At 31.3% G+C, this 24,130-nt stretch overlaps 2 protein-coding genes across 2 annotated transcripts; one reads left to right on the forward strand and one right to left on the reverse strand.

The window, feature by feature from the left end:
• Positions 1-1,318: 1,318 nt before the first annotated feature.
• LOC109008342 (GSH-induced LITAF domain protein-like) lies at positions 1,319-4,939 on the reverse strand. Its single transcript, XM_018988401.2, has 3 exons — positions 4,556-4,939; positions 1,719-1,845; positions 1,319-1,606 (listed from the first exon to the last, which is right to left on the reverse strand). The coding sequence occupies exons 1-3, from the start codon at positions 4,747-4,749 to the stop codon at positions 1,523-1,525; spliced, it is 405 nt and encodes a 134-aa protein (XP_018843946.1). The 5' UTR covers positions 4,750-4,939; the 3' UTR covers positions 1,319-1,522.
• Positions 4,940-16,543: 11,604 nt separating this feature from the next.
• Positions 16,544-18,222, forward strand: LOC109017614. The gene is made up of 2 exons (XM_018999826.2): positions 16,544-16,928; positions 17,598-18,222. Exons 1-2 carry the CDS (start codon positions 16,698-16,700, stop codon positions 17,913-17,915), a joined length of 549 nt encoding a protein of 182 aa, XP_018855371.1. The 5' UTR covers positions 16,544-16,697; the 3' UTR covers positions 17,916-18,222.
• Positions 18,223-24,130: the final 5,908 nt, after the last annotated feature.

Below are 24,130 nucleotides of genomic sequence, written 5' to 3' on the forward strand. Positions count from 1 at the left end.
GGAGCTGCCCTTCTTCTCTTTAAGATTAAAGGGGAGCTATTAATTTCAGCAAATTAATGGTCCTGTTCCTGTGTCTTCTAACCCAGACTTTTCCCAAAATGAAAGTGGTACGTTTCTTTCAAATATTAATTCATGCTACATGCAATGGTTTTTCCTTTTGCTGGATTTATGAACTTCATGCTAGTTCACATTTCAATGTGCACCTAATGATCATACATGGGTCAGCCTTCTAACCCTGATTGCAGTACTATATATTAGATCTTTCATTAAGATCCGACATTGACTCTTTTTTTAGCGGATCAAGATTCCCTTGTATTCTTACTCGAAGCTCAAGGTCTCGTGTAGGATAAAGATAGACACGTGATATAGGCCCTATTATATTTATTGAACATGTCATGCTATCCAAAAAAATACATACGGACAATAATAGATGGATGCTGCATTACTTACTTCATGTATTTATCTTTCTCATTGAAAGCCTTAAATTTGAAATATTTTCATTTTTAAATATCTTATCGATCAGACTTAAATGGAGTGTTCAATTTTTTCAAATTTGAGTTATAATTTTGGGATGAAAAAAATATTTATTATTTACCCTTAATATATCAAATAAATAAAAAACACCACTTTGATTTTTTGTCATATCAGAATGCCAAAACTAACTAAACTCATCAGTGGGCTTACAAAACAAGGTACGGTAGGCAGATTTGAATCCAACCCGTTAAAAAGTGCCCAATAAAGACCATAGGCCCATTTGAGCCCCTGGAATTAGACGAAGCACCAGTGCCGGTAATAACCGGAGCTCCATTCATCCTTCCAAGAAAAAAGGCATTTCTTTCTTCGTAGCTTGGTTTCCTTCTCGCTTATGTAAACCTGCTAGAAATGTTTCAGTCGTGCTGCACTAAAATAAGTAATGTTTATATACAAGTTTTTTTTTTTCTTTTTTTTTTTTTTATAGGAAGTTATATAGAAATTTCAAATTGTAAAACTCATTGTAAAAAAATAACTCTTTTTAAATGAGTTGTACTTTTTTCTTGAAGGACTTGCACTAATAATTTTTTTCTAAAACACCTTAGAAAAGCCTCACCCTTTCAACCCAAGCTTTATTTTCAAACCCCAAGATCGTGTAATTAGCAGTTTTTTCTCATTGGATGTGTGGCCGTAAAGTATCTATTGGCTCAATTTTTACCCTCCAATGCAATTGCTCTCATCTACCAGAGGGTGTTATATGAGGTGTGGAAATACAATAGAGAATCATTAGTCGTAAACAAGCCTCATAAAGCTGATGTCAAAAGAGCAAAACAGAAAACACCCAAGATGCAGGTAAAGGAAACACGAGTATGTGGACATTGGCAAAAAACATGTAACCAGCTGTATGATTTAAGTGTCATAGAGATCAACCATTGTATTGCAGCATTTCAGAAATATATGTACCGGGAATCTTACTTTACCACTTCATGTAAAGAGAGACGAGTTAAAAACAAACAGACAAGAAACCAGCAGTCATGATCTGAAGATCATATCATGCAGGAAATGCAAAGCTCTCCTGTGTCCAATGAGGAGGATCCATCACAGCACATGGATCTGATTTCTCAAAATCCCCAACCTACATTGAAAACAATTGAACATAGCAAGGGCAATGTAAATTACCATTCAAAAATTTTTGTACATACGGGCATGCAATTATTGGAAGAAAAGGAACAAGAATGACCCGATACCTTTTCCTTGCAGCTAGAGCAGTAGTGATATTTATGCCAGAGGCAATCCATTGAAGGACAAAGAAAGCAAACTCCAAGCATCATTGGCATCATGCAACCGACAACAGCTGCCAAACTTGGCTTAGATCTATATTCCACATGAAATATCATAATGAGAGAGGTCGACCAAAAAAGTATACCACTTCCTGCTATTATTAAAAAAAAAAAAAAGTTAAAAAGGCTTGTAACATTTTTTTTATATAGGTAACATGATAACAAAAGTCCAGTAACATTTAAAACACTAATTGTCAATTTTGATTGATTGACTAATCTTCAATTTTGCACTCCAAGGAAAGACGGGTATTATGACCATTTATTGGAGTCCACACATATTATGGCAAACGAATGTGAAGCAGCACCGGCAAAAAGATCAAAGAAACTGGGAAAAAGAAGTTCCCAAAAGCACAATGCCATTTGAAATGGAAGGGGGGGAGTTAACAAGCAGTGATAGGGAGGGGTGCAAGATCTGAAATAGAGCATCCAAAAGCATAATTGATCCTTTTTATAAGTAATATGAAAATAAGATCCTAACCATCAGAACAGATTCCTCTGTTAACAAAAATGTCCAAATGAGATGTGACAACTGCATGAATAAAAAGGAAGTTATGGACAATAAACAACAGCAACTCATGACAGAAACAATCAGCCATTTTGTCAGATAGATGCTTATACAATCTGCTCTCAAAGAATCTTCCCGAATACATGAAAGGGAACTGACATATGAGCTCAACTATGTTTAATAACTATTCATGGTCATGCATCATATTGCTTCAAGTTTCTAATGACCTTTAGACAGAATATCAGATTCTATTCAGAAATAACCATTCACAACATTCTAACCACAAATAATAATAAAACTCCACATTTTTCTTCTTGTTAATTAGAAACCAAAAGGATACCTTCTCTTTCCTAAAGTTAAAAAATACACACACACGGAGGTTGAGGGGTTTTTTTATATTGATTTCATTTCTGATTTTAAGTCACCAAAAATTAAGATTTCAAACAAAGGAAAAATAGTACTAATAGGCCTTTTTTTTTATAAGTAAGAAATTTATTAAAAACCATGTAATTAGGCATAGTCCAAGTACACAAGAAGTATACAAGAGAAAACACCTAATTACAAACTAAAGATGAAAAACAGCACGAAAGTCAATGGAACTAAATCCATCTATTACAACTAATAGGCCAAATTGAGTGTTCAAAAAATAATAAAACTCGTTTCTATGTGATTTCTAAAGTCTATTAATAGGCCATCCATCAACCTTCTCTACAAATGGAAAACATCTTAAAAGTTTCTATCTTTCTTGAAACAACTAAGGATAATCTTAACTCATGACATTTCAGCTTTGACAGTCACCATATTCCCCTTCACTTCTATTAGGTTCTACTTTTCTACTACTTTCTACTCATTTTGGCATTGAGAAAATTCTCACACAGAGGTGTAAATGTGTCGACTTTGAGTGAGTAAGAAGTGGTCAAGCTCCATTTGTTTAATTTGTATTTGGAAACGAGTCAGCTTGGGCTTATAACCAGCTATATTTTGGTTTATGGACGGTTACTTTATTTATGGAACGAGTTCAAGCTTATTGAGAAGCTATTTAATTTTGACAACATAGATTTTTTGTTTTTGACAACGTCTTAGATTATATACATTATATCTTACAATTTCATCTGCAGATTTTGACAAACCAACTTTGTGTTTTTGTAAATATCTTTATAGACTTTAGATCAATGATCATACACATAAGAGTTTAAATATACAGTATTAATAACAAAAATTCCTCTGATCTAATTACATTCTTAATATTTAGATAATGCCTATGAATATAATGTTCCTCTGACAAACATCATTGAAACCATTTTCATCATTTTTTCAGAAACCACTGCAGTATGGACGCAGTCAATAACAAAAGATTGCTCCCAAATTCCCAATAGAAGTGTTGGTTACCAAACTTTGGTGTTCAGGACCAAGGCCAGTTCTTGACTGTATATATATACATACACATATATATATATATACAAAGCGACGTAAATGTAGATGTGACTAGGCCAATTTGGCAATAAACCATAGGCCACATTGAAGGAACAAGATATACTCTTAAAAGAATTCTTTCCTCAACAAAACCACATACTTGCATAATAAAACTACTATTCTAGCACAACTGCCCTACGCTAATGACTAATCTATCCTAATCTGGCTCTCTAAACTGAGGTTAATGTTTCTCATACTAAATTAAATTTTTAAATGCCAAAGCTCTCAATTTATTTATTTTTCTTCCCCCTAGCTCCCACCCATCCTTAATTTGAACAAACTTAGGTTTGGATTGAAATAGTCTCTCAACTCATCTTATCTTATCTAATCATTACAACTTTTTCAAAATCTCGCATAAAATATAATAATTAATTTAACTTTTTCAAATTTCAAAATAAAAATAATATTAAAATATAATATTCTAAAAATATTTTATTCAATTTTTATCTTATCAAATCTCAACTCAACTCACTGTCAAAACTTATCTTAAACATCGACCGATAGACACCGTTGAACAATCCAACGAGGACTCAATAAAAAAAACTTTTCAAATTATCTATTGCATTCTTAATCATCCAACAACAGCTATACGGTTTCTTATCTTTCTCATTAGCCAAGCATATACGAAACTTCCAAGCAAGATAGTAGGCCGCATAGAATTCATCGAAATGATAATACAAAAGACTAAGAGAACCAAAAAACAACAAAACTAAGAAAAACCTAGAGGTCGACAACAAGATAAGAAATTTTTCAATCATTTTCTCACCTGACGGTCGTCATTCCGCTATCTCCGCAGTAGACGCAGTTGATCGGAGCGGGAGTGTCGCGGAAAATGGTCTGCTGAATCGGAATTCCTTTGGGATCGCCGTAGACGGCGTTTGGTGGGACCGTTCCGTCTTGGTACGGATTATGTCCAACATAGAACGGAACTCCGACGACCGGTTCATCTGCCTTCGACATTTCTCAACCTCCTCCTCCTTCCCGATCAATTTATTCAAAGCGAATTTGTGCGATTGAACAAATTCGTGAGCGAGTGTGTCTCGTTTTGTACGCTTCTTTAACAGTCAACACGCGTTTTCATTTAAATGTCCCAGCGAAAGGAATTATCTTTCTTTCAATACCAAATTGTCTGGCAAAATAGAATAATATTTATTACAAAAATCCTTCAAATTACCTATTTATCTAACTCTACGTGTCATTATCTATTAACGAACTTCAATAGATTTGTAGCTTTGTTTTATTTATTATGGGCAAAATAGCACTTCCCTGTTAAAAAGAAACAACTTTAAAATTAAGCTATACTTGTATTATTAAGTATAAGTCATATCTTATTATTTTTCTAATGCATTTTAATTTTATTTGGCAAGGAAATATCATCTATCATATTATTTCATTGATTTTCAAAATTATCATGGTCATTCAATACTTAAAAGAAAAATAAATTAAAAAAAGGTAAATACTATAGTCATAAAAATATTTTATAAAAATAAATTTATAAATTGACATAATTTTATATGATATATTAAAATTTTTTTATAATAAAAATAATTTTATAATTTAAAATATCACATTAAATTATATTTAAATTTTTTTATAAATCTCTTTATATATTTTTTTTAAAAAAATTGATACAAGCAACATAATCTGAACAAAGAGGGAAAGTGAAGTCTCAAAAGGACTTTGAACTCGCTTTACCATTCGCAAGCTGGAAAAAAGTCTGGGATCAAGAGAGCTTTTGTCAGTACATGCAATATATCTACTTATATATAAAGTGCGAATAGCCTTTTCTACAATGTTTTCATCTAATATTTTTGTTTCCCATTTTGCCCCTCCTTCTATTCTCAATTTTCCGTTTTGCCCCTCTTCCCCCCTCCTCCGTCCGTTTCTTCGTTTCCTGCAGTGCGCCGCCGCACGCCGGCGTGGCCAACACCACCCCAGTCATTATCTTCCCCTCCGGCTAGCGTCCCTCCCCATCCAATCTCAGCCCCTATCGTGCTGTCGTTAACCGCCACGAGGAAATCCAAGGCGCGGCCCGTCCGTTTCTTCGTCCCCTCCAGTGCGCCGCCACACGCCGTCGTGGCCAACACCACCCCGGTCATTAGCTTCCCCTCCGGCTGGCGTCCCTCCCCATCCAATCTCAGCCCCTGTAGTGCCGCAGTTAACCGCCGCGAGCGAAGCAAAGCGTCGACTGTGTGAATAGCAGTGTTTTCGTCGAACAAAATTTTTCTTATTTTGCCCCTGATTTTATCATGAATATAGCTTATGTTTTGTTTCTTTCTTGCTTCTACCAACTTTTCGTTTAGAAAAAATCTACATAACTTCTCATCCTCCACACACCACATATTTTTTAATTTTTATTATTTCTTTTCTTTCATCAAATTTTTAATATATAAATAATGAATAGAAAAATAAAATTATTTTAAAAAGAATAAACTCAAAATTTTTTTTTTTAAATATTAAAAAATTTAAAAATTTTAAAAAAAGGTGGTGTGTGGAGGTTGGGGAGATTGTGTAGCATTGCTCTTTGGTTTATATCTTTTTACAGTAATTTTCATTGGGCTTATCTCTTTGTATTATATTTATTTCATCTCAACTTCTTATAAATATTTTTTTTGCTTTTTTTCATTTTCTCATTCACGTCCCGTTTAAATATAGAAATATTATCATCTCATTTCATCTTATTATTATAAAGAAATATTTTTAATAATATTGTAAACTTTTTTTAATATTTAAGGGTATAAAAAATTGAATAAAAAATTAAAAAAAATAACTTTTTTATCCTTATCGAAACCCATTTCGGAGGGTGTAGCACTACTCTTAGATTTTAGATGTGAAAAATAAGCAATATTACAAATCGGTTTGAACTTTACAATTGGACTATAGTATTTTTATTTTTTTCCCAAATTGATACCAACTCTTCATAAAATTTTAATAAAAAATCAAAATGTTGAAAATTAAACTTTAATGTTGTGCAGCATTTTATTTCTTTTAATTTTGAATTATATAAATATCGAATTGAATTGTTACATTTTTGTATAAATCTAATTTTTTCCTTTTATTAATGATTTTTGTTTAATGATTTATTAAGAAATAAACTTAACTTTTTTTTCATTTCTGGATAAATTGAATAGTTTATTAATTAACCTGAAATTAATTACACTATTTGAGGTAGATCTATAGCTTCTAATGTACTATAGTTTATTTAATTTTTTTTTAAATGTAAAGGATGAGACTTTATAAAATATATGATTAAATTATTTAATACTTATCACTGTAGTTTTAAATTTTAAATTTTAATTTTAATTTTAAAATTTTAAAATTAAATTTATGTTGGAAATAACAAATATATAACATGTGCATCCAACTATAACTATTAAGAGTAATAATAGTAGGTTGGTTAGTATAATTACAGATTTTCATAAAGAAATAAATTATAACTTCTTAATAATTTAAAAATATAATATGTCATTATTACCATTTTATTTAGCCAAGTGTGAAAATGTTAAATAAATTAATATTTTTTAATGTTATTATTTCTTATAGTACTTCTGTTTTAGTAATATTAAAAAGGGTTATGAAAACTTTTGAAGTAAATTAAGATGATCTGGTTTACATTCTTAAATTAAGAGCTAAACTGTCTTTGAACTAACGCAATGATTTAACATTATTTGTAGTGCTGAATAATATCGTCTAGAATATGTTAATATATATTAGAACATTTTTAATTTTCCCCTTCTCTTAAAATTTATATAATGTTGGTGAGAGTTAGATGAGATAAAATTTTATAAAACATAATTGAAAGAGAGAAAGAGTTAAATAAAAAATATTATAAAATTAAAATATCATTAGACACTTAGATTATAATTTTATAATATTATTTTTGTTTTCAAATTTTAAAAAATAAATTATTTGAAATTTTGAGAAAGTTGTAATGATTATTTTAAAAATTTTGTATTTCAGTTATGTTTAAAAAGGAGATGGGATATGATATGAAAATTTTGGAATAAGCTCTATTTTCAAATAGACCTTTATTTGAAAATAAGTAAGGGATGAACAGTGTTCTCATCAATCTCTCTCTCTTTTTTCCTGTTTTTCTTATCAAATCCTGTTCTCTTATGTTTTTGCTCTTTTGCCGATTATGTGAGTTTGGATACTGAGGTTTTTTTTTTTTATAGGTTAGATCCTAATTGAGATGAGATTATTTCTTCTGTTAGTTAGAATATTTTTTCTAATGTTTTTATTTTTTTACTACAGATTAGCTGCTTTTGCTCTTACTTTATTGTTCGTCAATCCGGTTGTTATTAATTTCCTCTATTTGCACTATTCTTTTATTTGTCATCTACTTTCTATCTCATTTGAAAAATATTATTCAATTTTTTTATATTTATATAAATGCGTATGTAGTCAAGATAAATTATTGATATTATATGTTTGTTGTATGAATATTTCCTTTCCTCATGGTGTTGATTTCTTTTAATAGATTTATTCTATTCTAAGATCTACTATTTCATTTGGTTCATTTAATATGATTTGTATAAAATTATTTCGAATTAATTATTTTCTTTTTTTGCTTTTACTATAAATGCTTATAATATTTGTTATGCATATATGTTGCCATATATACATATTTACCCACATATTTGATATGTTTTCAAATGTGTTTTAGATTACACTCTGAAATCAACACAGAATTGCTAATCTTCCTTAACTTTTATGTCAACTGGTAAGACGATATTATTAAATGCAAAAATATATTTAAACATTATTAACACTAATTCTTTTTAATTTTATCTAACATCTTCTATGAATAAACTTTGAAGAGCGTGAAAAACATCCGACAATAAGAAATTAATATAGTTCTTAATTAGAAGAGAAAAAATAAGAGATCCACCAGAAAAAAGAGAGAGATATGCTGAGTTGAAAAAATTTTCAAGTAATAAAATACGAAGGCAAACAGAGTCTCAGCATGCTCTCTTTTTATTCAAACAACAATAAAGCCATTTATATAAGAAAGATTGAATCGTCTTCAAATATCAATTATTCTGAAACTAACGTCCATAACAATACATCTACTTCAATGTTGAGTGATCATGTTTATTCATAACCATTTATTATTAAAAACATTTCCTTCAAGTTTTTTCTCATTCTATTCAATAAATATTAAAAAGAAATTCTTCCATAAGTTAATTATCTGAATGTTTTAAATATCTCTTTCTAAACTTATCGCTCTTGTAATATATATTTTAAAAATATCTGTACATAATTATGACTTAATTCTTGTAAGTCGTTATATTATAGTTATAAATATTCTACAGATTGTGTGTATAATGTATTGTAAACAAAAAAAAAAGTTTTAAAAATATAGATAAAATTATGTCCAATTTATAGTTAAAAATTTGAAAAATAACAAAAATGATCAATCGGGCAAACGTGCAGGGCACGTTGCCCTTACTAGTATATATATATATATATATATATATATATATATATATATATATATATATAGTGTGCGTAAGAACTGATATTATAAAATGTGGAATTGACACACAATCTAAAAAAATAAGTAAATATAATATTTATATAAAAAATTAATTTTTTAATAATAAATTATACTATTTTTCTTTAAGAGACTTGTAGACTGTATTGTATATAGCCTTACTCATTTTTATTTATAATAACATGCATACCCGATGGCTTTAGCGAAGGGCACGCTCAAAGCCACGATAGCATGTTCCCTGGCCCCCTTGTGCACATAAATAAGCTCATCTCCTCGTGTAGAGGTACTTTAACATAGTATCATCTTCTTATATCCATAGCATGTTTGTTAGGAGTTCCGGTCTAGTTCCTAAACATTAGAGGGTCTGTGAGCTCGCCTTACCTTGCGATGACCGGATGATTCGTGCCAACTTGCTTGGCCTTGAACGAATTATGGGAATAGAGGGTTCTTAAGTTGATGAAGGTATGGTGTATAGTGGTGAAATGATAATGATGATGAGTTCGGGTGACCTAAATGATGATTTATTGTATTCATGCAATTTGAAATGGCTTGATGGTTGCCCTTGATGTTAGTCTCACTTGGATGATGCTTAGGATTGGTATGGTGAAATATAGTGTAGTTAGGGTTTTGGGTGATGACTAAGGGGGGTTTCGAGATTGAGAAGTCATGGATTAGGGTTTGAGTGTAGAATGGATTGTTAGGGTTTGAATGGAGTTTGAATGAGTCTAGGGTTGCTCATTGACTTTAAGGATTGACTAGAGTAAGATGAAGAAGATAGGATTTGGATATGGAATAAGGATGAAGTTAGATGGTGTTTGAATGAGTCTAAAGTTGTTACTAGAGTTTAGGGATTTGGAGATGAAAGATAAGATTTGAATATGAAAGGAGGACGAAGTTCTTTGGTAGGATTTGGAAAGATGGAGATGAGTGAGCTATGATTCCTAAATTGTAGGAATTAGTTTAGGAATTGATTGGGTTTCAGTTTTGGAAATGGAAGAATGATTTGGAAATAACTGACTTGAGTGATTCTAGGAAGTGAGTTATTTTAGGGATTGAGTGATTTGAAGATTGGATTTAGAGCATTGACATTGGATTAGCCAAATGCCTTTTCATCTTTAAATTTAGCAAATATCATCCATATTTGCTCCACATTGAATTAGCTAAATTGTTTTCATCCAAACTATAAGCTACAGTAAATCCATTATTCTTTTCAAATATGAAAAGAACTATAGCAAGTCTAAAAGTATTTTTTAAGATTATTATATTATAGATATGATATTTTTATTCATATGAGATTTTACTATCTATATATATATGAGATTATTATATTATAGATTGTTAGATTATGAAATAAAAATGAATATGATTTATTGGAGGTTATTAAAGATTATGAAAATAAAATAAAAATCAATAAAAAAATAAAAATAATAAAAAATAATAATATTTTATTATTATAAAGAGTGCGATGACTAATCCAATGTAGACTTCAAGTTTTGAATGATTAGCTAAAGGTGAAAAAGTTACATATTAGTCAAAATTTGAAGAATAGGATAGCCAATCCAATGCTAATGCTCTCAGAAGAAGAGATGAAGAGTCCTAAAATGTAGGAATTACCTTGTTGGACTATAGGATTTCGGCTAGGGTTTCCAACTATGGCAAGATATGTATATGGAATAATGGAGGCAATGAGAATTTCGGCTAGGGCTTAGTTGAATGAGGGAAGGCTTGTTTTGAAAAGTGAAAATTATGAGAATATGGCCTTGGAAAGATGAAGGCTTAGAATGTGTTTGAGTACGAGAAAATGCAAGAAAATATATGAATGAGCAATAAAATATAAGAACAATAATGTATTTTTGGATTTTTGAATAGAGAATGAAAAACATGCAAGAGATTGGTAAAATGAATGATAAGAAGATTGAATGGGAAATAAATAAGAGATTGATAAAATGAATCAATACATATTCATGAATTGCAAGGTGATAAATAAAAAATAGATAAATGGACAACATCTATTCACGAATTGCACACAAAAGTGCCCAAGTGCAAAAGCACCGAAAGTGTTCACAAGAACACACAAAACCGTTTCACAAAGGAAAATGTCAAATGATAAAAAAACCAAAAGATGTAAAATGAAATGTCTAAGGTCATATTTAAAACAATAACATAAGTGAAAAAAATTCTAAAAGATCCTATTGTAAAATAGGTCTTGAGTGGGCCCTATGATGATCCGTGTCATATGTTGGCCCTTGGTGGCCTAAGCTGACATGGCTGCTGGCGTGTGGCTAGAATGGCCTGGGCATTGGCTTGGCTAGCATCCTAGGCAAAGGCCTGGGCGTTGGGAGCATTATGGTGCACGTGCGTGTTGGGCATGCGCATTGGGCGTGTGCGCGTACTGCTGGCCTGGTCACTAGCCTCACTAGGCGTCCCATGGCATGCCTGCGGGTAGGGCTGTTCATCGACCTGACCCAGCCCAAAAAACCCAATTTCCGACCCAACCAGAATCTTTCCTATACCGATTACCAGTTAACCGATCACCCGTTAACCGATTACCCGAATTTTTATTTTTATTATTTTTTGTTTTTAGGGAGATTTCTCCTAATAACCTAGTTTCAAATTACTAATCCAGTTCCAAATTAAAATCAAATCCATGCGATAATAATCTTAAAATCAAAATCGGATGGAACAACCCAGGAGAAAAACACAGAAAACAAATCGGATGGAAAAACTCGAAAGAAAAACAAAGGAGAAAAATATAGATGAAAAAATCGGAGAAAAACACAAAAGAAAAATCGGATGGAAAAACCTAGAAGAAAAACACAGGAGAAAAACATAGAAGAAAAAATCGGATGTAAAACCCCAGAAGAAAAACATAGGAGGAAAAAAAAAAAAAAAAAAAAAAGAAAGAAAGAAAGAAAAAAGGTGCTTTCGGATGTCCCTCGATTCTCCATAGAAAATAGTTTCACACGAAACTCCCAAAATACCTTTCAAATCTCTAAGCTAGATATTGTTGCATAGCTTCAACAAATATATATTTATTTAAATATTCTAAAATATTCGAGAATCATTATGAAAGTCAAATCTTAGCTTTTCATTTCTAAAGCTAGCAACGACAGCCCATCAATGAAAACTTTCAAACGAATTGATTTGTACGCACCTTTATGGATATGATGTGATAGTATGCAGACAAAGAAGAAGAAGAAAATGAGATGATTTGAGAGAGAGAGAGAGTGAACTGAAAATCAGAAATCAAAATAAGTTAAAATCGAATAACAGTTAATACCTGTTTCCGATTTTAACCGCAAATGGGTCAGGTTTTTAGACCGGGCTAATTCGAAAAAATGGCTCGGGTCGGGTTTGTGGGTTTTTTTGTTCAGCCCTACCTGCGGGCATGTGTTAGGCACGTTATGGTAGGGGCCATGGCATGTCAGTGGGGTTGTCTTGGGCATGTCATGGCATGGGCTATGGCATGCCTGTGAGGCTGCTGTGGTGCTGTCAAGGCAGGTCAACGACAGTGTCAGGGTGCTGTCAAGGCTAGTCAGCGGCAGTGTCAAGGCCTTGCCCATGGGCTTGTCGGGGCATGTCAATAGTAGTGTCGAGGCATGAGCCGTGAGGCTATCTAGCCTTGTCAATGACAGTGTCAAGATATCAGCCATAGACCCTTAAAGGTTTGTCATGGCATGGTTGGCAGCTTGGCCATGAGCCACAAAATATGGGATCTTGACAATGTTGCACAAGTATATGTCAAAAGTAGAGAGGTCCGTTACTTATAAGAGCAATGATAGAGTTACTTTATGTAAATACATCATTTATTGGAAAAAATTTTACGGTTATAAGCTTATAAAGAGAACATGATATTTTTTTGTTGGTAAATAAATAGAATTGTAAATATTTATTGAGTATTGTTACATTTACAAAGAAATTATATAAAAATAATCTTATAAAATGACTTGATTTTATATGTTTCGTTAAATTTATTTTACAATAAAAATAATTTTATAATATAATAAATTACATCATATCAATTTATGAGATCAATTTTATATAATTATTATATGACTAGAATATTTTGATTTTGAATTTGATTGACGAAGATCCGTGACCCATTCCTCAAACCATGCATATACATACCACTTAAAAAGAAAGAAGGCTACAACCAAGGACCCCTGTGCTGGTATCAGAAGGAATATTGGCAGAGAGAAAGGGAGAGGGCCATACTGACACACAACTTTGCAGAGTTCAGAAGAGATTCCACAATCCAATTGATATTGTTGCGTCTTATTATTAGTTTCCAAATTATTCTAATTAATTTATATAATATTATCTCAGTAGTCATTACAACAAGTGACCAATGCAGGGCGGCTCACCCAATACATTCCGCTTGTCCACTCTTATTTCAGATATTCGTCCCTTTCCTCTTGTCTATTTTTTTGTACTTAACCACTTTCATCTCCTCAACGTCAATTACCCAGCAATTAATTAATCAATATGGTTCGGTATTTTCGTCTCGTTTATATATAGAAACGGTTTTATTTTATATTATTTTATATTATTATTATAATTTTTTAATTTTTTTTATATAAAATAGAATAAATAATTTAATTTTTTTAAATTTTAAAATAAAAATAATATTCATTCAATTTTTAACTTTTATCTAAAACTACCTCATCTTATCTCACTATCTAAACATGACTTAAACTTACATTAGCCCTTTATTTTTTATTGTCTTTAGCTCAAATCTCAGGTCAAGTAAACGTACGTAAAATACACACTGGAAGAAGCTCTCGTCTCCAATATACAATCATCATAGGGGTGTACAAATAATGTTTCATGTTAATTAATTGTACAGTTCCAACTTCTTTAGCTAGTCATTGACATTTTTTTAATGTTTCATGTTAATTTCCTCTATTTTCCCTACATAGTTTTTGTTAAAGTTTAGAGCCCATGATCACCTGTCATTGTTTGCCTACCCATCGTCGTCACACACCATCCTCACACGTTATATATAGACTCTATGTACCGTCAGTCCATATATATATATACCAACACACTCTATATATATATATATATATATATTGTGAAATAATCACTTATCTCAAAAATTTAAACTAATAGAAAGAGTTAGATTTTATTATTTATTTTATATCTTAACACTTCCTCTCACATGTGGGTCCGACTCTTTCTCAATAGGTGGTCCAACACGTAGAATGTTTAATTAAATAGAATAGAGTATAGAGTTATTGTTTGAACTCAAGACATTTATTCTAATATCATATGAAATCATCACTTATCTCAAAATTTTAAATTAATAAAAAGAATTAAATATTATTATTTATTTTATATCTTAATATATATATTAATAGCGAGATTTACCTGCTACCTAATTTGACTCATGCACTTCTTGAGTTTTTGTTTTTTTTTTTCATTTTGTTATTGGAAGAAGACACCTGCGGTCCTGCTTCTTCTTCTTCTTTTTTTTTTTGAAAATATATATGGAAGACAAGTGCACCAAAAGCTCCATCATTTTCTTGCTTCATCCACTACGTACCAGACTACTAGCTAGTACTATATATACCACCATTCATATCAATTATCATGTGCCATTGCATAAAAACGGTATAGTATTTTAGTCATTCTCTCCTAAATCTAGTCAAAGTACGGCCTATATCAATTTGGTATGAAAGGTGTATTTTAAGATATAATTTTAGAATGTATAAATTTTGTGCACTTTATTTGAAAAAGGGTAATAATAGCATTACACTTCATTTATTATAATTTTACTATGCACCTATTTTTTTCCTTTCTCTCTTTAAATCTGAATTCAAAATTTCATAATATGACATTCTTGTATAATTTAGAAGAAAATAAATTCAATTATTAATGTAATCATATAATTTAATTAAAAACAAATTTAATTTTATAAAAATTGATATTCTTTTATTTTTTGAGTCAATTTTTATAAAATTAAATTTATTTTCTTCTAGATTATGTAAGAAAGTCATATTTTAAGACTTTTAATCTAGATTTAAATACCAAAAAAAAAAAAAAAATAGTTGGGTAGTAAAGTAATAGTAAACTAGAGCATTAATAATAGCTTATTCATCTTTATCTTCATCTTTAAATTTGAATAATATGTCTTTATATTAATCTACATTGATTTATGCATCGTTAAATTTTTACATAGCTATAAACAATGCTTATTCAAATTTGAAGAAACATTATTCATTCTTTAAACATTATTTTACTATTTTGTACTCTGTCCTACCCATTAAAATCAACTTTGTAGAATTTATATTAAGATGATTTTGATACATGAAATTTGTATTAAGTTGATACTACAAAGTGGATGCTAATTATAAAATATATAAAAAATAATAAGTTTAGGAAACAAAAAATAAAGAAATAATAATATTTTATTATCATTTGGTTTAAAAATATATAATTTAATGTGAGAGTTTTTTTTAATATCAAAAATCAATATTTAAAAGATATGATTTTGAAGATGCATACAGAGAAATCATTATTAGTGCTATGAGGTGTAAGTGTATTATTATCCAAAAAAGTGGAATCACCATAAATAAATAAAAAAATCATCTTAATCGTAAATTTTTCATATTGTTTTTTCAAATAATGTGTGCAAAAAAAGGGGGAAGCTGAGTTTCATGGACGGTCCCGCCATATTAAAAAAACAAAAGAAGAAGAAAGGGAAGAACCAAGCGAACTTTTTCAGAAACCCAGAAAGCGATGAAGAAAGTTCCGGCATTCTTTTTGGTAACTGCGTTTTTTTAACGGATCTTTTTAATCCTCCCAATACCTTTTTAAACCCAACATAATCAGGAATTAAGTAGCAGCTCTTGAACGCACGCGCACCCATTGCGTGTGTGATGCTTATAAAAAAAACAGTGATAAAGAGACAAGATGCACCACACAGAGGTCTCCTAGTGTGCCCGACCTGGCCCACCTAGGTTTCTCTCAAACCACGCGCGTTTATAGGGCGTGACAGACTTACACCTCTACTTCACTGCTAAGGTCCCGTTTGTTTTCATAGTTCATCTCAATTTATTTTATCTTATTTAAATAATTTTTTAAAATTTTTACATAAAATATAATAAATAATTTAATTTTTTTAAATTTTAAATCAAAAATAATATTAAAAAAATATATTATAATAATATTTTATTACAATTTTAATTCTAATCGCAATTGATTTCAACTCATAAAAATAAAAAAACAAACAATTCCTCACCGGGAACAGCCCCCCTCCTTCAGCTTAAGCAATTTGCCCTTGTACCACTGCTACTATATATTTCACTTCCAAAAATCTCACCTCCTAATCTCTCTCTCTCTCTCTCTAGATCTCTCCCTTATCTTTCGTCTGTAATATCCTGGAATTTGTTGTTTCACAGAAAAAGTGATGACAGCTCCAAACATGGCGACCATCACTGCTTCTTTAGAGAGGTCTCTTCAGAACTGTTCGCTAAACGACCAAACAAGAAGTGGTACGGGCGCAGGTTTAGGCGTAGGAGGGTCGTCTTCAAGCTCAGACGAGACACCGGATAATCATCTCCCTAACTCCGACACCTCCTTAGAGCTCAACTCCCATATGTCCCTCCCTTACCACTGGGAACAATGCCTCGATTTAAAGGTATGTTATAAATGAACCCCCCCCTTTTAGTCCCTTTCCTCTTACAGCTTCAATTATTGCGAGACCAGGGCAGATCTTGCGCCTCCCTTTTGTGTCGTTCCTTTCCTGAAAGCATATGGGGGGGGGTTTAGTATTGAATATAGGGTTGCTTGTATTCATTGACATCGACTATTTAATGCCGTCTTGTCTCTTTTTCTCCCAGTGCTCATGCTTAGAATGATCGATATTGTCCGACAGAACCCCAAAAAAACCCTAGAAAAAAGCTTTTTCAATAGCTTTTCGCCTTTGCTTTCAACATTTTAAACGGAATAAAATGCTAAAGCTGTTCTGGGTTGGACCATCTGATTATTATCTTTTATGTGCATTTGATTAATATTTCTCTTCTGGACCATTTTTTCTGAGAAATAAAATCTCTCCTGGACTAGGTAAAAAAATGGTCTTACTGTAAAGATAATTTTTTTTTTGGTGTTTGATCATATAGTTGTAGTTTGCAAAAACAAGATGCATTTTTTGTTATGAAAAGGGAACGACATAGGTGTGTGTGTGTGTGTATATGTATATATCGAGTTTGTTTTTCTTCTATCTACAATTTCAATGAACAAATGTCGAAGTTCGTGTTTATTTGTTCCACGATTTTCATTGTGTCACTGTTAATGGGTTCTTTTGCAGACAGGGGAGGTTTACTATATAAACTGGAGGAACGGCATGAAAGCAAAAGGCGATCCAAGGATAACACAAGAATACAGTGGAGATTTCTACTCAGAAGACGATAGCTCATATGATAGCGAGGAGTCTTCCTCGGAGTCCTCTCCCTCTTCCTCTAGAGAGCATTACCGGGTAGAGAAAGATCATAAAGACCATGTTTTGGTTGTGGCCGGGTGCAAGAGCTGTCTCATGTATTTCATGGTGCCCAAAAAGGTAGAAGATTGCCCCAAATGTAGCGGTCAACTTCTCCACTTTGATCGATCCGAAAATGGATCTCCGTGATGAATCATGACATTAATTTCTTGTGTGATTTTTTCTTATTTTACTTTTCTACTCAAACCCTTTTGTGCTTTTGAAAAGTTTCCGTGTGGATTGATCAATGAAAAGGGTGACAAATGGGTTTGGTAATTGGTCTTCTGTTATACTTCCGCTATTTTTTCTTCTAAATTTGATTTAGTCTCGGAAGCCATTGAAGTACTGGCAATTCATTTAGATCAGAGATATTGAGACCTACATTGCCAGAAGCAAGGTCAATGGTAGAAGAAGAAAGAATAGTAATGGTAATAATTGCGATCGACGTGCATCTTTCATTCTCTTGGGTCCTATAGAACTTTATTTTTCTCATTAAACAAACACTAATATTCCTTCCAAATGTGTGCAGCCAACTTGCTGGCCACTCAATGTGCAATGCTTTTGTATTCTTCTTTTAATACCTATTCATTAAACTCTTGCTGCTTGTCATAATTATTAATATGCACTAAAGTATTCTTCTCTTGTATTCGTATGAAGCCAACCAAGCCTTATTTGAAAAGAAAAGATCAAACAAAAGCAAAAAAGATTAATTAAAAGTAGTACTGGGGTTCAATGTGTTAATGATTGTGGGGTTTTTTCTTTTGTTTTCTTGGGCAAGATTGGGAAAAATATACAAGAGGTGATCCTGAGGATCCATTTGGCACCGAAATCATGTCAATGAAGCCACAAGGCCATGGATATGAATGGTAAACGGCCAATGCTAGAGCTAGCTAGGATTATGGTAATCAGTTCTTGATTTGCAGGATTAATGCTCTAACTTGAATATTGGCTTTGATGCAATTCTCAGGGAAATGGAATAGATCATCCAATTAATCAGCCAAGATAATCAATATTTCAAATGCAAAGCAACACGTAAAGTGGCACTTTTTGATCATATATATTCAACTAGCGTAATGATCATGAGGTGCTTTTATTTTGGTCAACTACAGCTCGATACAGCATATATATTTGACAAAGCTAATTTCCTGATCCCCGTTATAACAGGGGGGCTGATTGAGGGATTCACGATGATTAGACAGCTGAATGTTAATCATGAAATGGCTAAGCTTTTTTAAATGTCTGGAAAATATTTATTTAAAGACCATTCCGGAAATTGCAGTGATCAGCCAGATAAAGTCAGCGCTACAGCAGTTCAAAGCCTTTTTTGTTTTTTATTCGAGTGTATTGTATAAAATTTCAATTGCTATAGATGATTTACACACACGCTGATCATCAATCGATTCAGACCTTTCTGAAAATAATATCTAATTATGTAACTTATTGTTGAACATTATACTATAGATCAAATTTATCTTAACGTATCACATCTAATCACATTATTTTGTAAGTTAATAATATTATACTATATACAATAAACGTTTTTTGAATAATTATATATGTATGTAAGTGATCTCTCTCAAGATTGATTTAGAAAAATTTATAGATGAATTCAAAATAAAATATAAAGTAAAATAATGACTTATTAATATATTTAATATACATTATGTACATGACTTATAATATAAATAATAACGTATATTTTGATAATGTATTCAATCATTGCTTGTATTTTATAATATCTACCTATCAAATAATATAATTAATAATGTCATGACTTGTTATAAATATAATAACTAGATCTGATCGCCACAGCTTGCAAGTTCATGTATAGATAGGTTATCTAATTAACTTAGATTATATAATTTTAAGTAGTTAAGTAAATAATATAAGTTAATACGAATTTATTATAAAGTTCAATATATAATAAATTTAATCCTTAAAAAAAATATAATTCTATGAAAAAAAATATAGTTAAATGGGAAGTTAAGCTGGGCGCGCATTTGAATAAGGAACTAAATAAAAAAAGTTAATTAATTAGTTCAAGCTGAGTTATAGGAGTGGTTTGGATGGGGTAAGATGGGTTGAGATGATTTGTAAATAATAAAATAAAAATTGAATTATTTATTATATTTTATGTAGAAATTTAAAAAAATTATTTTAAAATTTAAAAAAAATTAAATAATTTATTATATTTTATATAAAAATTTTAAAAAATTATAATAATAAAATAAAATAAATTATAAATACAAACGAGATCTAATGACACCATTCACGGTCATGACAGCGTGGAAATTAATTAACTTTTACTTTTAACTTGAGACCATTGCAAAGGAGCTGGAGATATTAGCGAAAGACAAAAATCTGGACAAACAATTTGTTTGTCAGAGAATATCTTGCTTTCTAAACCTCGAAGATGGTGGTAACTCTTGGCTAGGTGTCCCTGTTTTGACACGTTTGGATCGAGTTTGAGTTTTCAGCAGTAATCGATTTTTGTACAGAGAATCCTTTACCAGGCCGTAGATCAAAAAGTTGACTCCATTGTGGAAGCCAGGTCAAGTGGTTTTCAACCATAGAAACAATAACGCCATTCTTTATCCCTAATATTTTTAGAAAAATAACTTTGTAAACTTGATAGGGTTAATTGGTTAAAATTATAAATCATTCATGTGTTGTGAAGTAAATCTAATGTTACATTTTAAGCCACGCGGACGTTAACGCGAATATAAACTTAGGTCTCGTTTAATTACATAAATTATTTCATTTCGTATATTTTAATCATTACAATTTTTTTTATAAACTCTCATAAAAAATACAATAAACAATTAAATTTTTCATATTTCAAAACAAAAATAATATTAAAAAGTTATATTCTAATAATATTTTATTTAACTTTCATCTCATCTCATCTCATCTCATCTGTATAACCAAATGATACGTTAGTTACATACAATTTTTATTTTATCAGATGAAATAAGATGAGTTAAGATTAAAGTTAAAAATTGAATAAAATTTTATTAAAATATATATTTTTTTAATATTATTTTTATTGTAAAATTTGAAAAAGTTAAATTATTTATTTTATTTTATGTAAAAATTTAAAAAAATTATAATAATTAAATGAGATGATATCAGTAGAATTTATAAGAATTGTGTACCTTCAACTTTAATACTTTTCTTACTTTTACAACTTTTTTAAAAAGCTACACAGAAACCTTTCTTCCACGCCCACCTGCAACTTAAATTATGTGATTTTGACCATAATCAATCTTCAACATCGTTGAAGAATAATCAGAAAACTTCCAAGGTACTCTTCGATCCATGCAAGGTTGATGGTAGTACTCTACCCCCAAATGCAGCATATATATGCATGCGATATTCTAGTTACTCTTATATTATATCTTGGACAATATGCAACAACAACATTAATTATATAACTTAACTACGTAGTTGTATACAACATGATCATATTAAAAATTAATTTTTTTCCATTTATTAAAAAAATAACCTTGCATATATATATGAGCAGCTCAAAATAAATGATTTTTTTTTCTTAATACTTATTTGTAATTATAAAGTTGTGATATAGTTGTTACAATGTCATTACACACACACACGTACACACACACCAGTAAGTAGCCGCAAAAATTCGGAATACTCTCACAATTCCATTCTTGACCTACTGATAATTTTCACTCATGTTCAGCTGGCCTACTCTTTCGTGTGCATACTTCTTCCAGGAATTGGACAATCCCGTCAATTAGAACAGCGCAAGAAAACCCAGGTACGCATTGTCCGTAATCTCTCTCCAGTCGCACAATCTGAACCATGGTCTCAATTGGTGGAGAGACCGTGCTGTCTCAAGTCTCCCATGGCCGGAAGACCAGTTTCTATGGCCGGGATCAATCTCCCATGGACGAGAGGACCCAAATAAATGTAGTTATTTTGATTCTTTAAATTGTTGTTTTTGTATTTATAACTCGATCGTATCACGTTATCTCTATCTTTATAAACTGGGGATTAAATGACTAGTTTCGGGAAATATGATTTTTTTTCAACAGTAACGGGCCGGGTGGAAACGGGAATATTTTGAGCAGCTTTTCTGATCAGTTTTGCAATTTGCAGGTTCGAGAAGGACAAATGATATAGCCAGTGGTTACCAACTACGATTTTAACAATTCATATTTCAACAAAAATCATTATCTTATATCAAGTTCCAGGAGCGTTTTCACCAATTCCAGTGAATATTCAACAACTGCAGAAGCCTTTCGCCCTTTCATTTCGATGATCTGTGAAAAAAGTCTTTCTTTTAGGAACGTACATACCAGACAATTGATAAAAATGCAGAGAATCTGCAGAACAATAAATGGAGAATGTGTATAAAGCTCGTGAAACTACATTTAAAGTGTGCATGCAAAAGATTAATGGTACATGGTGCAGTTGCATGCACTGTGGAGTGTAGGCCCTTTAGCCCTAAAAGATTCGTTCAGAGGAAGGGAGAGATGATATAGAGACGGAGAGACGACTGTTGCTAAAGAAGAAAGAAGGAATATGGTCCAGGTGGATGATCATATTGTACCATAGAGCCCCTTCCCGGCCTTTAATTAGCTGGACAAGCAGTGGAGAAAACCAAGGCTAGGGAACCTAATTATCTTGTCGGTTGGCAGCTGAAGGAATCTAAGCATGCAATACTACTGAGGTCTGAAAGATGCAATACTGCAGTAGCTAGCGCACTATCTAAGCAAGAAAGAAGGAGAGAGAGAGAGATGGAGCGGGTGGTAGAGTGAGTCAGAAAGAGAGCTTACCTAAGAAAAGTCGTTCTTTTTGGGTCTCTCAATCCCTGGACAAAGACAGATAAAAGGGTGTGATGGTTTCAGGTACGTGACTGAGGCTTCGTTTGGATTATTAATACTCATTTCAATTTATTATTATAATTTTTTTAAATTTTAATATAAAATATAATAAATAATTTAACTTTTTTAAATTATAAAATAATAATAATATTAAAAAATATTATTATAATAATATTTTATCATCTCAACTTAACTAAACTCAGCTCACTTCAACATCCAAACTCAACTTGAGTTTGCATACTCTACACCTGCGTATATAAATCAACTTTCAATGAGAAATGCATAATTATATATTATCATATTTATCTTTCATGATTTATCATGCATACATTGTTCAAATGCAAGCATACTTTGATCTAAGTGTATAAATTAATCGATAGCATTAATTTTTTCCACTTCACAAAGCCTATTGGGCCTTAGCCCAATACCCAGCTCAAAGACCATCAAGTCCACACATGGGGCAAAATATCTATAAAAAAAAAGAGTCAAGTAATCGATAAGACAGGTCAGCCTGACAGCCTGCGGTCATGTTCAGAGCCAAGAAACATGTATATAGGACGATGGGAATTGCAAATGGCATTCGATCCATCGATATCAAACCATCTATGGCTCACAAGGAATAGATGGAAAGTCAGGAAACAATGCCACATTAATGGTGCTACTACCGATCTGCACGCCATATTTATAGTGCCGTCGTAAAGCCACGCCGCATTAAAGAACTTTGACAATAGAGACAAGAAGAGAGGCACGAACTTTGTGCAGGCACAGTCGATCTGCAGCTCCCCCAACCCACAGTATAAATAGCAAGCTCTAAGTATGGAAAAACTCTTTATCATTAAACTCATTTACTTCTTAGAATATATACTAATTTTGATATCGGAGGTTCCTCAGCCCTAACGCCACCCTCTCCTAGTTGCATCCTCCATAATTTTTTGCAAGCCCATTTTTAAAAATCTGAATTGTTGAAACTTGATCCAAAGGTGTGCAAAACACGACATTAACAATACAATTACAACTATTTTAAAAGAGAAGTGTTACATTCATAAAGAAGTTTCTTAAAAGTACATTCATAAACATATGTGATTTCATGTAATACATTAAATTTACTTTACAATCTGACGTACCACATCAAGTCATGTTAATTTGTGAGTTTATTTTTATGAAATTATTTTATAGCTAAAGCATTTCTCTTTATAAATACATTTTTATAATCAAACAATATAATTGTGCGACTTCATTAAAAATAATTTAATGTAAAGGAATTTTAGGTATTTTTCCTTACAAAAAGGTAATGTCATTCACGATCCCATTAAAGAAATTTTTACAAATCACAATCTCATCGCACTATGAGAAATATGACATATTTTAGAGAAATTCTATACGTCAGTCACTATTCACTTTCACACCCGACACTTGTAGCTTTTTTTTTTTTCATAGGATGTGTATGTATTTTTCATAGGATGTGAGGTGTAGGGTAATAAATAGTGACTGATGAGAATAATTTTTTCACATTTT

Source organism: Juglans regia, chromosome 16, assembly GCF_001411555.2.
Source record: "Juglans regia cultivar Chandler chromosome 16, Walnut 2.0, whole genome shotgun sequence".
NCBI lineage: Eukaryota > Viridiplantae > Streptophyta > Magnoliopsida > Fagales > Juglandaceae > Juglans > Juglans regia.

Coding starts and splice junctions, on each gene's coding strand:
- LOC109008342 (XM_018988401.2), bottom strand. CDS start 4,749: ATGTCGAAGGCAGATGAACCGGTCGTCGGAGTTCCGTTCTATGTTGGA. Junction 1,846..4,555: donor AGCGGAATGACGACCGTCAG/GTGAGAAAATGA, acceptor TGTGGAATATAG/ATCTAAGCCAAGTTTGGCAG. Junction 1,607..1,718: donor GCTCTAGCTGCAAGGAAAAG/GTATCGGGTCAT, acceptor TTTTCAATGTAG/GTTGGGGATTTTGAGAAATC.
- LOC109017614 (XM_018999826.2), top strand. CDS start 16,698: ATGACAGCTCCAAACATGGCGACCATCACTGCTTCTTTAGAGAGGTCT. Junction 16,929..17,597: donor AACAATGCCTCGATTTAAAG/GTATGTTATAAA, acceptor GTTCTTTTGCAG/ACAGGGGAGGTTTACTATAT.